The sequence below is a fragment of the Haemorhous mexicanus genome, chromosome 2, assembly GCF_027477595.1.
Source record: "Haemorhous mexicanus isolate bHaeMex1 chromosome 2, bHaeMex1.pri, whole genome shotgun sequence".
Taxonomy (NCBI): Eukaryota; Metazoa; Chordata; class Aves; order Passeriformes; family Fringillidae; genus Haemorhous; species Haemorhous mexicanus.
In genome coordinates, this window is record NC_082342.1 from 34,615,747 (window position 1) to 34,628,522 (window position 12,776).

Genomic DNA, 12,776 nt, shown 5'->3' on the forward strand with positions numbered 1-12,776 from the left:
AAATACATGGTCATAAAAATAACCATCCCTGGTTAGACAAAGAACTCATCTGCTCCAATAGTCTGTCTACAGAAATAGATGGCAGCAGATTCCAGGGTATGGCTATAAAAAAGAGGACAAAGGTCTTTAACTCCACCTTCCAAGGGACAGTGAAGTCTAAGCTGTTCCAGTACATGTTAATCTAGTCTGCATTGACAGAACCAGGTCCAAAATCTGGCTCTAACAGACTGTAAGCAAGTCCATCCTCCTCATATTCTTCCTTGTCTTTGATATTGTCTGCATTAGTTCCAGTATGAGAATCAATCTCAGCAAAAAAAAAGGAATAATTTGGGTATATGTGCCTCTTCTTTTTCAGGTCATCCCAGACTGGAAGGAGCAGGAGTGGAACCCTGAGAAACCTGAGAGCTACGTGGGGATCTTCCACTTTCAGTTCTGGCGTTTCGGTCAGTGGCTGGATGTGGTGATCGATGACCGCCTGCCCACGCTCCACAATCAGCTCATCTACTGCCACTCCAACTCCAAGAATGAGTTCTGGTGTGCCTTGGTGGAGAAGGCTTATGCCAAGTAGGTACCCAGGCAGTTGTAGGATAGGTAAAGTGGGACCTGGGAACTCTGATTTTCCTCTCTGTTCATTAACCAGCTAGTTTGCAGCAGTGGAAACAACGTATTTCCTGCAGAGAAGTAGTACATAACTCAAACAGACAAACACTGAGGAAAAAACCCTTTCTCTAGCCCTAATTTACCCTCAAAGCAAAACACCCTTCAATGTTGCTTTAAGTAACACCTATTCTAGAGATTTCAAGTTCCTTTCACTTTGGTCCTATGACAGCAAGAGTGCAGCAAGGAATGTGGGTCCTATTTTTTCACCCTAGTTTGCTGTCCTCTCCCACTTGAAGTTCAGCTGCAAATCTGCATTCTTGAGGTTGCCCCAGGAATCATCCCCAACCCCTTAAAATGTCAGGCCAGTGTGATGCCCTCCCTGCCACCCTCTTTCAGGTTGTCAGGCTGTTACGAAGCCCTGGATGGGGGCAACACAGCTGATGCCCTGGTGGATTTCACTGGTGGGGTCTCTGAACCTATCGACCTGACCGAAGGGGACTACATCGCTGATGAAGCCAAGCGAAACCTCCTCTTTGAGCGCGTGCTGAAGGTGCACAACAGGGGAGGCCTCATCAGCTGCTCCATCAAAGTAAGCAACATTACCAGTATGGTCACAGTGCCATGGGAGTAGGTGTTTTAGGATGCAGTTGTCTTACACAGTCATAAACTTCTAAATTAGATCAGATAAATTGTGGGTTCCCAGTTCTGGGTGCTGGCAAAAGGAGCGAATCCTGAATGTCAACCCTCTTTATTCTTTGTTGCTATGTCCAAGAGCCCACATTCACCCAGCACTCTTTAAAGGCTAGGAGGGGATCCACTCCAGAGAAAGGCATTTTGGTGTCTGCATCTGGGCCTCCTTACAAGTGCTGGTTTCCAGACCTCCCAGTATAATCCGTATATGAGCTTTATCAGTTGCCAGTATGGGAGCTCAGAGACCTCATGAAGCAAATGAAGAAAAGGGGGATCCAGCATAAAAAATGGCATCTGAGACGTGCCAACTGGCTTTCTTCCTGACTATTGATGCTCTTCTTTTTGGCTTAATGAAACCTGCAGGGAAATCTGAGTTGCTTTCTTTCCCAGCCCCTGCAGAGGTGGTCATGTCCCTGTCCCCCTGGTCTGAGCACTGTCTGTGTCCCCCTGCCAGGCCACGTCAGCTGCTGACATGGAGGCTCGCCTGGCCTGCGGACTGGTGAAGGGCCACGCGTACGCAGTGACGGATGTGCGGAAGGTCCGCCTGGGCCATGGCCTTCTGTCCTTCTTCAAGTCAGAGAAGCTGGACATGATCCGCATGCGCAACCCGTGGGGTGAGCGGGAGTGGAACGGCCCTTGGAGTGACACGTGAGTTGGGATGGACAGCTGGTTTCAGTGGGAAATTCTTCCCTGTCAGGGTGGTGAGGAACTGGCACAGTTCCTCAGAGAAGCTGTGGATGCTCCATCCCTGGAAGTGTTCAAGGCAAAGTTGGATGGGGCTTTGAGAGACCTGATCTAGTGTTAGGTTCCCCTACTCACAGCAGAGGGGTTAGAATGAGATCATATTTAAGGTGCTTTCCAACTGAAATCATTCTGTGATTCTATGATTCCACGTTTGTTCATACTAGTGAAGGATGTTCATAGGTCACCTCTGTGCTCCCAGTTTTATTCCAGCAAAATGAGCACCCAACAGAATCTGCCTGTGCCACCACAGACTGCTGTGATGGCTGGGGATGAGATGAGGAACCAAGGACTGGTGCAACCAGAGCCTTTGGCCACAGTCAGTTTTGTTATCTTTATGGATAGGGCTGTGATTGTACTGGCCAAATAAAACCTTGCCAGACTGGATTCAACTCCACTGTCAGGAAGCCATGCTGCACTTCCCCTGTGTTTGGCAGATGACCTAACCAGAGCAGCATGGGGACTGGCTTTATACAGTCCTTTTGTCTCAAATTCTTTTGTGTCCCTTACCTCTGATCCTGGTCTCTTCCCACAGCTCTGAGGAGTGGCAGAAAGTGAGTAAAAGTGAGAGAGAGAAGATGGGAATGACAGTGGAAGATGATGGGGAGTTCTGGTGAGTCCCTCCTGGGTTTGTCACTACAGGCCATGCCCACAGCATCCCCCCACTTCATGGAGCATGTGCATCTTTTCCATGCATACAGCTATCCAGAGAAAACAGGATTCCAAGCCATAGGATCTCTAGTGAAGCTCCCTCCTTGAGCCCATGGGTGTTAGCTTTTGATGGCCATGGCCCTGGAATTGCAAAGTGCTCTTCCAGGGCACCCCTCAGGGGCCAAACCATTTCACCAGTGTACTGAGAACCTGTCATAAATGAGCTGAACTTCACAGCCTCACCAGGAATATTTCAGTACATTTACTCTTGTGTGGTGAAAGGGCCACTGTGCTACTTCTCCCACTGCAAAGCACAGAGATCTGTTGTTTGAACTCAAGAAGTATCTACTGCAGGCATAGAGAAAGGTATCTCCATCTCTTTTGGAAATATCTGATGAATAACTTTTGTTACTCATCACCCATCAGAGACAACCCACATTCTCTAACAGGTGATCAAGAAAATCCTTGCAGGGTACCTTTCCAGGGAATGAAGCAGCATAACCCAGTTCTGCCCTTTCCTGACTCAGGATGACCTTTGAAGATTTCTGCAAATACTTCACGGACATCATCAAGTGCCGTCTGATCAACACTTCCTACCTGAGCATCCACAAGACCTGGGAGGAGGCAGTGCTACACGGGGCATGGACCAGAAGCAGTGACCCCTTGAAAAACCGCTCTGGAGGCTGCATCAACCACAAGGACACTTTTCTGCAGAACCCCCAAGTGAGTAATGGGGCTGAGAGCCTTCTGGAGCCTTCACGTGTGCTTCCAAGTGTTTAACTCTCCTACAGAGACCTAGAAGGCCAAAACACTACCAGACCTGTAATATATTATTTGTGCTTACGGCAATTCTCTGGCAGAGCATGACCAGCACTGAGGCCAGCTCTATTAACATTGTCCCTCTTATCAGGAGACTGCATCCAAGTGCTTAGTGTAGAGCATCAGGGAAAAACAAACTGTGCCACAGGGGTAGCAGTGTTGGCTGGCTCCAGTCAAACAGGGCCAGGAGTCATCTCCAACAATCTGGACATCTGAATGACCAAATTCCAGTTCTTGTGCCCAAACGTTGACCCTGTTAAATTTACCAGGACAGGTGTAGCCCATAGAGCCATTTCCTTCTAGCTTAAAGATCATCTCCTGGAACAAACTTTTCTGGAGAAAAGGAGGCTCAAGGGGATCTTATGGCTCTTACAACTACCTGAAAGGAAATCATATCCAGATGGGATTTGGTCTCTTCTCCTGGGTAACAAGTGGTAGGACAAGAGAAAACAGCCTCAAGTTGTGCCAAGGGAGGTTTACATTGAATTTTAGGGAAAACTTCTTTACTGGGAGGGTGAAGATGTTAGGAGTGGCTGCCCAGAGCAGTGGTACAGTCACCATTTCTGGAAGCATTCAAAAGGCATGTGGATGTGGACATGGTTTAGCAGTGGACTTGGCAGTGCTAGGTTAAGGGTTGGACTGGGTGATCTTAGAGGTCTTTTCCAGCATAAATGATTCTGCTATTGTCTTATCCTCTCTGAACTGGGATTCTCACAATCATGAGCCAGGTCCTTTTGAGTCTTTCATCTAACAAGCAATTGAAGGATGGTCTTGTTGGTTGCAGAAGTTGTCCTCAAGGATGTGCGAGAGTTGTTTCCAGCTTCCATCTCTGTAGCCTTTTGAAGACATGCATGTCCCTGCATGGAGGTGGATTGGGAAAAGCTGATGTTAGATCTGTTAAATCCACCCCCACCCATGCCCAGGGATCCTGTATTAATAAATATTTCCCTTACCTTCCTCTTTTTGTTTCTAGTATGTGTTTGATGTGAAGAAGGCGGAAGATGAAGTGCTGATCTCCATCCAGCAGAAGCCCAAAAGGACCAGTCGCAAAGAGGGCAAAGGAGAAAATTTGGCCATAGGCTTTGATATCCATAAGGTAGGCTGGGGTTCCTGCATGTTGGCCTGAATGCCGCTGTAAATTTGCTGGTTGTGGAGTGCTACACCAGCCCTGCATGACCAGATTGTTCATTTAAGCATTTTCAGGGTGGTTCTGGGGTGCCATCAGCACAGCCTGCCCTCCTCTAGAGAGGAAGAGGGATATCAAAAGGGACAGCGTGGACGACAACAGGTTGCCCAGAAAAGCTGTGGATGCCCCATCCTTGGAAATGTTCAAGGCCAGGCTTTATGTGGCTTTCAGTAACCTGTTCTAATGGGCAGTGTCCCTGCCCATGACAGGGGATTGAAGCCAGATGATCTTGAAGGTCCCTTCCAACCGGAATCATTCTGTGATTCTGTGCAGTTCCTGCTAAAAGCAACGATTAGTCTTTTCTCTCCAAATGTTGAAATCTGCTAGACTAATCCTTATGTGTTGTTTGCTGGGTCTGCAGTATTAAGCTGGGATGCAGGAGATGAATCCCTGAGTCAAAAGAATTTGGAAAGCCACATCCACACTTGTTTTCCACCCAGCATAGTTGGGACCGTTTTCCTGGTTCTCCTAAATCCAGCTCTCCTGGCACTGTGGACTCAGTCCTTGCAATAGTTCCCCCCCATGGTGGATACCAGTACCCTTTCAGCCAGTGACAATCCACTGTGGTCTCTGCCCAGGTGGAGTTGAACAGGAACTACCGGATGCACACTCTGCAGCAGAAGGTGGCCAGCTCCATCTATATCAACTCCCGCAGCGTCTTCCTGAGGACAGACCTGAAGGAAGGCCGCTACGTCATCATCCCCACCACTTTTGACCCTGGTCATGAAGGCGAGTTCCTTCTCAGGATTTTCACAGACGTGCCTTCAGATTGCCGGTAAGGAGCACGAGCAGGGATGGGGAGGAATTGGCTCTTTGGAGACAGCCCTGTGCTTTTGATTTGTGGTTTTCCTGAATGGTCGTAGCCTTGCCTGCAGCTGCACTTTGGCTTTCTGTTAAGGGTGGTCAAGAGACAAGACATCTTTACAGGTGTCTCCACAGACATGCAGAGGAGCTCCCACTCTGCTTCTAAACATGATATGGGAGAGCATCCCAAGCCCAGGTTGAGGAGATTGGAGTGGGGAACAGAGTCTGACAGTGGACAGACTTTGTGTCATAATCACAAAATCACAGAATCACAAAATCACAGAATATTCTGAGCTGAAAGAGACCCACAAGAATCAGCCAAAGGTCATTGACTCCAACACTTAAATGAATGGCCTCTACAATCCTTTATTGTGCCAGAGCAAATTCTTTGGGATAACACTGGGCACCTTTCAAAGGCCACATGTTTTTCCTTGCAGAGAGCTGACACTGGATGAGCCACCACACACCTGTTGGAGTGGGATGTGTGGCTATCCACAAGTAGTATCCCAGATCCATGTCCTTGCTGCAGCTGGGCTCAAGAATCAGGACTCCCAAGGAGGTACTGGTCTTTCCCTGCCTGTTGTCTGGCCCTGGAGGAGTTGGGAAGTGGTTAATGAAGTGGGACATTGCTGGAATTTATATCCTCAGATTTTTTTTTTTTTTTTTTTTTCTGTGAACATGCTTGATTCATACACCAGAGGAGAAGAAAGTCCATGGAGAGCTAAACACACTTTTTGCAGTGGACATGATCTGGGAGCTGTTATATTTAGGCTGTTACCTAAATGGGACCCTCCCAAAACTTCCCCAAAGCCCTTAGCAGAGGTCCTGTAACAACCCAAGCTTTCCTCCCAGGTATGAGCAGCTGTAAAACTCAGGAACTGTATTTAAAGGCTTCTTAGTAAGAAGGACAGAGAACGAGCCTGATGTGTGGTGTTCATCACTGGGGGCTGGATAAATGTCTTATCAGCAGAGGGTATGCCAAATTTAGCTCACTTTGGGATGGTGTGGATCTAGATCAATTCTGACATCCATCACTTTTCCTGCATGGAAGACGGCAGCAGGACCATACCTCCCCATGTCCTGCAGCCACACAGAGGCTCATGGCAAGAGCCCCATGTTCTGCCTCTGGACCAGGAAACCCAGTGGTAGTGATGGCTTGTACTAGGAGATTGCTAGGGGATGAAGATCTAGAGGCTACCATTAGAGAAGCAAATACCTCCCCACCATGGAAATAGACCAGATTCTAGCCCTTCTCCCCCATCTTCTGTGTCAAGGATACGTGGTAATTGTGACAAGATTTAACCAAACGCTTTCAAGCTGAATTTAAAATATAAAAATTGAAAAATTAAAAACTCTAATAAAACCCAATTAAAATTATACTTTTGTTTCACCCAATAATTATTATCAGGGCTGCCTGTCACTACATCCCTGAAATTAACGAGTAGGATCTTTTCTAAGCAAGGACTAGTCAAGTGTGCTTATTTATCACATGCCGCAAAGGGAGTCCTTATACCCTGTCTGGTGTTTGGGAAGGGAATTTAACCCCAGGCAGGTGTTTTTTTCTTGTGTTATTTACAATGGGTCAGGGCACCTGTAGCAATGCAGGGAAATCTGTAGCAAAGGTCTCTGAAGTGTTCGCAGAAACAAGGAGGTTTGTCTTTCCTTCTTGTGGGTTCTGGAGTCATGAAACATCTTTTCCCCCAAAACCCCTTGTGAAAGGCTTTCTTCCAGCTGTTTTCCAGCTGTTCAGCTCCCACCACCAACAGTGTGTTTGGTGTTTTCCAGTGCAGTTGCATCTCTCACACATCCCAGGCCAGGCCTTATGCACTACTTTGGAAATAGTGATTTGCAGATAGGAATTTGGCTCTGGCTGATGGAATCTGAGTATATAATGGGACATCCCAAAAGACAAGGTAATTTGGAAAAACAGCTGTGAAATTCAGCAGCTGTGTCTCACTAGGGGAGCCAGATCCTTGCAAACAGACAGCTAGCAAAGAGGTGGTCTGGCAATCAAAATCCCTGGCCCTCAGAAGGGGCTTGTTTGTTCCTCCTCATTTCCACATTTCCCTTGGACAAGAAAACTCATCCAACTGGTCTGTGTTTCCATCATAGCCACTAAAGTTCATGGTAAGAAAATGCATTCAGGCTGTTAAATTTCCATAGCAATAGCTCCTTCTCTCTACTGAAATTCCCAAAACAAGCACTTGTTTGGCAAGGTGAAAGTATTCACTAATGAGGGACTCTTTTCTTCTCCTGGAAGCTCAGGTCCCCTCCAGCTGTGGGTTCGTAGTATGTGAACTTGGTCCTCCAACTTTATTCTCCATCTGGTATTTCCTTGTATGAGCCTCTTTCTCTTCTCCATGCTTTTATTTCTGCCTGCCTCTAGGAGAACAAATGTTGAAAGGAAATTTGAGTAGGATGATGTCCTCCATGGAACATTTACGGCAGTGGTCAGAAGAGTTTGGGATGATGAAGGAGTGTTCCTGTCGAATATGGAGACAAGAGAGGCAGCCCTTTCATAGAATCAGAGAATTGTTCAGTTGGAAAAGCCTTCTAAGATCATGGAGTCCAACCCTTGACTCAGCCCTGCAAGTCCACCACTAAATTACGTTCCCAAGTGCCATGTCTACACATCTTTTAGTTTCCTCCATGGATGGTGACTGTACCACTGCTCTGGGCAGCCTGTTCCAGTGCTTGATAACCCTTTTGATGAATTAGGGGTTCCTAATATCCAGTCTAAATCTCCCATGGAGCAATTTGAGGCCCTGTCTTCTCGTCCTGTTGCTTGTTTCCTGGGAGAAGAGACCAAACCCCCTCATTATATTCTCCATTCAGGGAGTTGTAGAGAGCAATAAGGTCCCCCCAAGCCTCCTTTTCTCCAGGCTGAGCCCCCACAGCTCCTTCAGCTGCTCCTTACCAGACTTGTGCTCCATCCAGACCCTTCCCCAGCCTCACAGCAGTCCATCAGCACCTGCTGCCCAGAAACAATGTCACCTAATAGAATTAAATCGAGTCAAACAGCTGAGCTCCATGGACATCATCTGGGGTGTGACAAACCCTTTGGCAGATATCCATCTCTTCTGGTGGGATAGGGAGGCAAAGTACTGCATGACACCCTGCAAAAGGACTCTAAGGAATTACAGAAGCTACAACAAAGGAAAAATTCTCTTTTCTCTCCTCAGGAGCTGATCCTTATGTGATCATCAAGTGTGAAGGGCAGAAGGTTCGCTCTCCAGTGAAGAAGAACACGGTATCACCAGAATTCGATGTGAAAGGGCTCTTCTACCGCAAGAAGCCAGGACAACCCATCATTGTTCAGGTACCTGGCAGGCAAGCAGTGGGCTGAGGGATGGAGACTCTCTCTCACTTGGACCCCCCGCCCTCTCCTCACACTGTCCACAGTGTGTTCCCCAGGCTGAGCACCATTAGTTAATGCAGCTCAACCTCTCATCACCACGGTGACATCTGGGAAAGGCATGTCCTTCTCCCCTCTCACTACCAGAGTGACACCCCCACACCTCACCACCTCCCTGGCTTCAGCTCAGGGCATGTCCCCAGCAACCCCTTCTCCCCAGTTCATGAAGGTTGGCTGCATCCCTGAAGGAGCTGCCCTCATCCCTGTTTTGTTTCCGCAGATCTGGAACCACAACTTGATAAGCGACGAGTTCTTGGGCCAAGTGGCGCTCACGGGGGATCCCAGCGACCGGCAGTCGGTGCACACGCTGCACCTCCAGGACAGGGGGAACAGGAGGTCAAACGATCTCCCTGGAACCATTGCTGTGATGCTGCTCAGCAGTAACATCCTCACTAATGTCTGAGTACTCGAGGGTGACTCTTCTGGTGCCACATATGTGAATAGAAACATGCACACCTACATATACATATATATAGAGAACACACAGAGCCTACCTACCATCTGCAAAGTGTATATGAACCATGCATGCATTCCACTCCAAGGAGCCAATCTTGTGTTTTCAATGTTTAAAAAATGGTGCCTTTTTTGGGGGGAACCACAGTGATCCTTCTGCTGGCGTCTTCTGCAGCCCCCCCGGCTGCCACGTGTGCTGTGAGACCGCGGTGAGCACGCTGTGTGTCCTGACAGCCAGAGCACGATGCCCTGGGGCTGTTTGTTTACACAGGCTGGCACACACACGTGCCACCACGCACACCTGTGGCCACCACGGTCCCACCAGCTGCTTCAGTGCATCTCCAGTGTGTCTGCTTGGGTTAGGAGTAGTGTGCATGGAGCTGTCTCCCTTGAAATTGCCATGTAATCGCTTATCTGCAGAGGCACCACAGCAAAGGAGACATGGACAAACAGATCGGGGTCTGTGGGTGATTTTTGGGTGTGGGTTTGCATACTGCAACTGCAAGGAAAACACACCAAGGCAGCCCAAATCCACAGGGGCAGCAAGACCAAAGGCTCCATCATTCTGGGGACAAGCTGTTTCCACCCAAGTCTTGTTCAGCCCCATGCAACTCTGAAGTATAGAAAGATGTCAACAGCTGTGGTGGGATAACTGTTCTCTGGGTCAAGTTTCTGAACTTGAATCAGCCTGGACCCAGCTCCTGTGGGTGCCTCCTGAACTCCCATGGTGCCTGCTGTCTCCATGTCTCCATGCCATCCCCATCCCAAGAGCTCACCCCAGGAGCTGGGGTGGGTTGTCTGCTGGGGCAGTTCAGTGTTTAGGCAAGAGAAGATTCATTCCTCTGAAGGCCAAAGTGTCAAGTTCAAGGGATGGGGAGCTTTGCTCCGTGAGTCCCATCTGTACTGCTGCCTGCAGTGCATCATTTCTCAGTGCCTCGCTTCCTCAAATTCTTTTTAAAAATAGTGGGATTTTAGCATGTACTAGAGGAGCACTGCTCCCAGTGCGGCCTGAAAATGCCTGAAAATGGGACTATTTAATTCATACCAGTGCCCATATCTCACCTTTAATTTTCAGTCTCCTGTCGTGGAGGATGAGTTGCACAGTCCTAGAGCCAGTCTCACGAGCACAACCCAAATGCATCCTTGGGGACGTGTCTGGGGCTACAGTCTGCTCCTGATTTCCATGAAAACTTCCTTGTTCCACTGGGTGGCAGAATCTGGCTTCTTATAAACCATCCCAGATAAACCAAACAACAACCCGTTGTCTGACCTTTCAGCAGCTGACTAGGACAATTTTCAAACCGTTTTTTTTTTCTCCTGTTGTTTGGGGGTTTTATTCATGTGCCTTTAAAGTGGTGCAGGTTAAGGGATTTTTCAGTCAGATTTTCTAAGCAAATATTTTGCAGTCACCTGCATGCAAGTGGAAATTAATACATATGATAAAATCTTTGAGTCTTCCTAAATTTTGACCTGGGCAGAGTCCTTTTCCTGCAAAAAAAGTGAACAGGAAAGCCTTCTTTTGCTATAGCAAAGGGTTTCTGCTTGTCCTACCAAATACTCTTGTTTGTCCTGCAAGTCTGGGTTGCAAAGTCCCTAAAGGTCTGGTAAGTCTGAAACATGGTGAAGTGTTCTCCAAAGTACCTGCTAGCTCAGTTCTTGATGCAACCAGAAGTGGACGGTGCAACTGCACTGATTTTTGTGGGCTGTTTCCCCCTCTTTCCCATCTTCACAGTCCTGCAGTTAAGAGTTTGCTTTTTTACCAAATTTGCTTCTGTTTTTAGGTCTTGTTTTTCAGGACTTAAAGGCAAGCAGCGGTAGCCATGATCTTTCCAGATCTCAATTACTCCTGGCTTGCACTGAGCACCCTCCCACGTCCAGGTGCCACCCCTGGGACCAAGTTTGTTCAGTGTCTTGCAGAATTTACTTAAGTGCTCCTAGGTAAAGCAACTTTTTGATCCCACAGTCACAGCAAATCCTTGAATTTAGGAAGACCAATTCAGAGATATTTTGATTTAATCTTGGTTTTGTTTATGAGACTCATCACTGAAAATAAACGGAAGCAGGATTGTGGGGCTAGAAGGTGTGATTTGGGTCTTAGGAGAAGATCTCGCAGGCTTATGTTCAGAGTGATATGTGAGAGGAGTGCCAAAAGATACCTCACCTGGCAGGGGGATGAGCTATTTAGCATTGCAGGAACATGACAGGAGCTTTGCACCATCATCAGCAGATGGAGGTGTCCAGCCTGCCTGCATTTGCCTTGTGTTTTTTGGGAAATTAGGCTATGGATAGCTTCAGCAAAGGAGAGCCATTTGTCCAGGAGTGCCCTGCCATGTGCCAAATGGCACCAAGATCCCCAAGGAGCAGTGCCACAGCTCACCAAGGATTTGTGGTACCCATGGGCAATCTCCCTGGTACCCATGGGCAATCTCCTTCCTCCCTACAGAGAATCAAGCCATAAAGAGAGGAAGGGCAGCTTTTTAATAGCTTCTTAAAAAAATCACTCTATATCAGGACCAAATTGTCTTAATATCAGTAATAATTGTCCTTTTTTTTTTTTTAAGAAAAAAAAGTTTTGGAAAAGTTAGAGCAGAAGCCTTCTTACCCTGCATTTCCAATGGTAGAACAAAAATTACCTTTCTTACTCTTCTTTTTCTCTTATTTGTAGAGCAGATGAGGGAGGGGAAATATTGAAATGCCATTCCTATTGTTGATGCCTTTTCTCTTTGAATGAAGTAAACAGAAATATTCAGGGGGTTTTGGGTTTGGGTTTTTTTTGTTTTTGTTTTTTGAGAGGAGGGCAGGTCTGAAAAGCACTTTCCAGTCCCTCATGAGTGGGACAGGACACATGTCTGATTTATTTCACATTTCCTTTGTTAATCATTTCAATGGTTGCAAGCAGCCTGGCATTATACTCTGTGGAATCCATTTCTTTTTGACATCTGCCTGTTAAAACAAGCTGTGGTTTGTCTTCATCTCCAAAGGCACTGATGTATCGTGCTGCACAAGATCAGAGTGGTCCAAACAGAAAGCCAACATTGTACAGCTGTAAACCTCCTATAAATAAATAAATAAATTGTGTATATTTTATTCAGACTCCTTGCTTTTGAGCTGCTGTGTTTTTCTAGAATGCTTTTGATGGGCACAAGGTGGCTCTGCAGAGCCTTTTGAATTTGCTCGATTCGCCAAACTCCATTCAAATTATTTTCTCTGTAGACCTTGAGACTGAGGCAAGGTGATCTGCATGAGTCTTTCACACAAGGTTACACTCACATTTGCTGAGAAAATCCACGGTGGGAATGGGTAACCTCCTCTGACTATAAACCTTTGCATCCTATGCCCCAGACTCACCACAGTGCAGGGAACTTGGTGTTTTGAGCCTCACCTGACTTGGAGAAAAGCTCTGTAGATTGCTGAAAA

General features: G+C 47.2%; 1 protein-coding gene across 2 annotated transcripts in view; it reads left to right on the top strand.

Moving 5' to 3' along the window:
* The window catches only part of CAPN5 (calpain 5), a 55,370-nt gene extending 42,918 nt beyond the window's left edge, over window positions 1–12,452 (top strand). For both annotated transcript variants that reach the window (XM_059838400.1, XM_059838399.1), the window contains exons 4-13: window positions 356–564; window positions 997–1,189; window positions 1,745–1,938; window positions 2,567–2,644; window positions 3,210–3,405; window positions 4,475–4,597; window positions 5,266–5,462; window positions 5,929–6,050; window positions 8,674–8,810; window positions 9,127–12,452. In XM_059838400.1, the coding sequence (XP_059694383.1) occupies window positions 356–564; window positions 997–1,189; window positions 1,745–1,938; window positions 2,567–2,644; window positions 3,210–3,405; window positions 4,475–4,597; window positions 5,266–5,462; window positions 5,929–6,050; window positions 8,674–8,810; window positions 9,127–9,309 (1,632 nt within the window). In that variant the 3' untranslated portion in view covers window positions 9,310–12,452. The remainder of the gene's footprint in view (window positions 1–355; window positions 565–996; window positions 1,190–1,744; window positions 1,939–2,566; window positions 2,645–3,209; window positions 3,406–4,474; window positions 4,598–5,265; window positions 5,463–5,928; window positions 6,051–8,673; window positions 8,811–9,126) is intronic.
* Window positions 12,453–12,776: the final 324 nt, after the last annotated feature.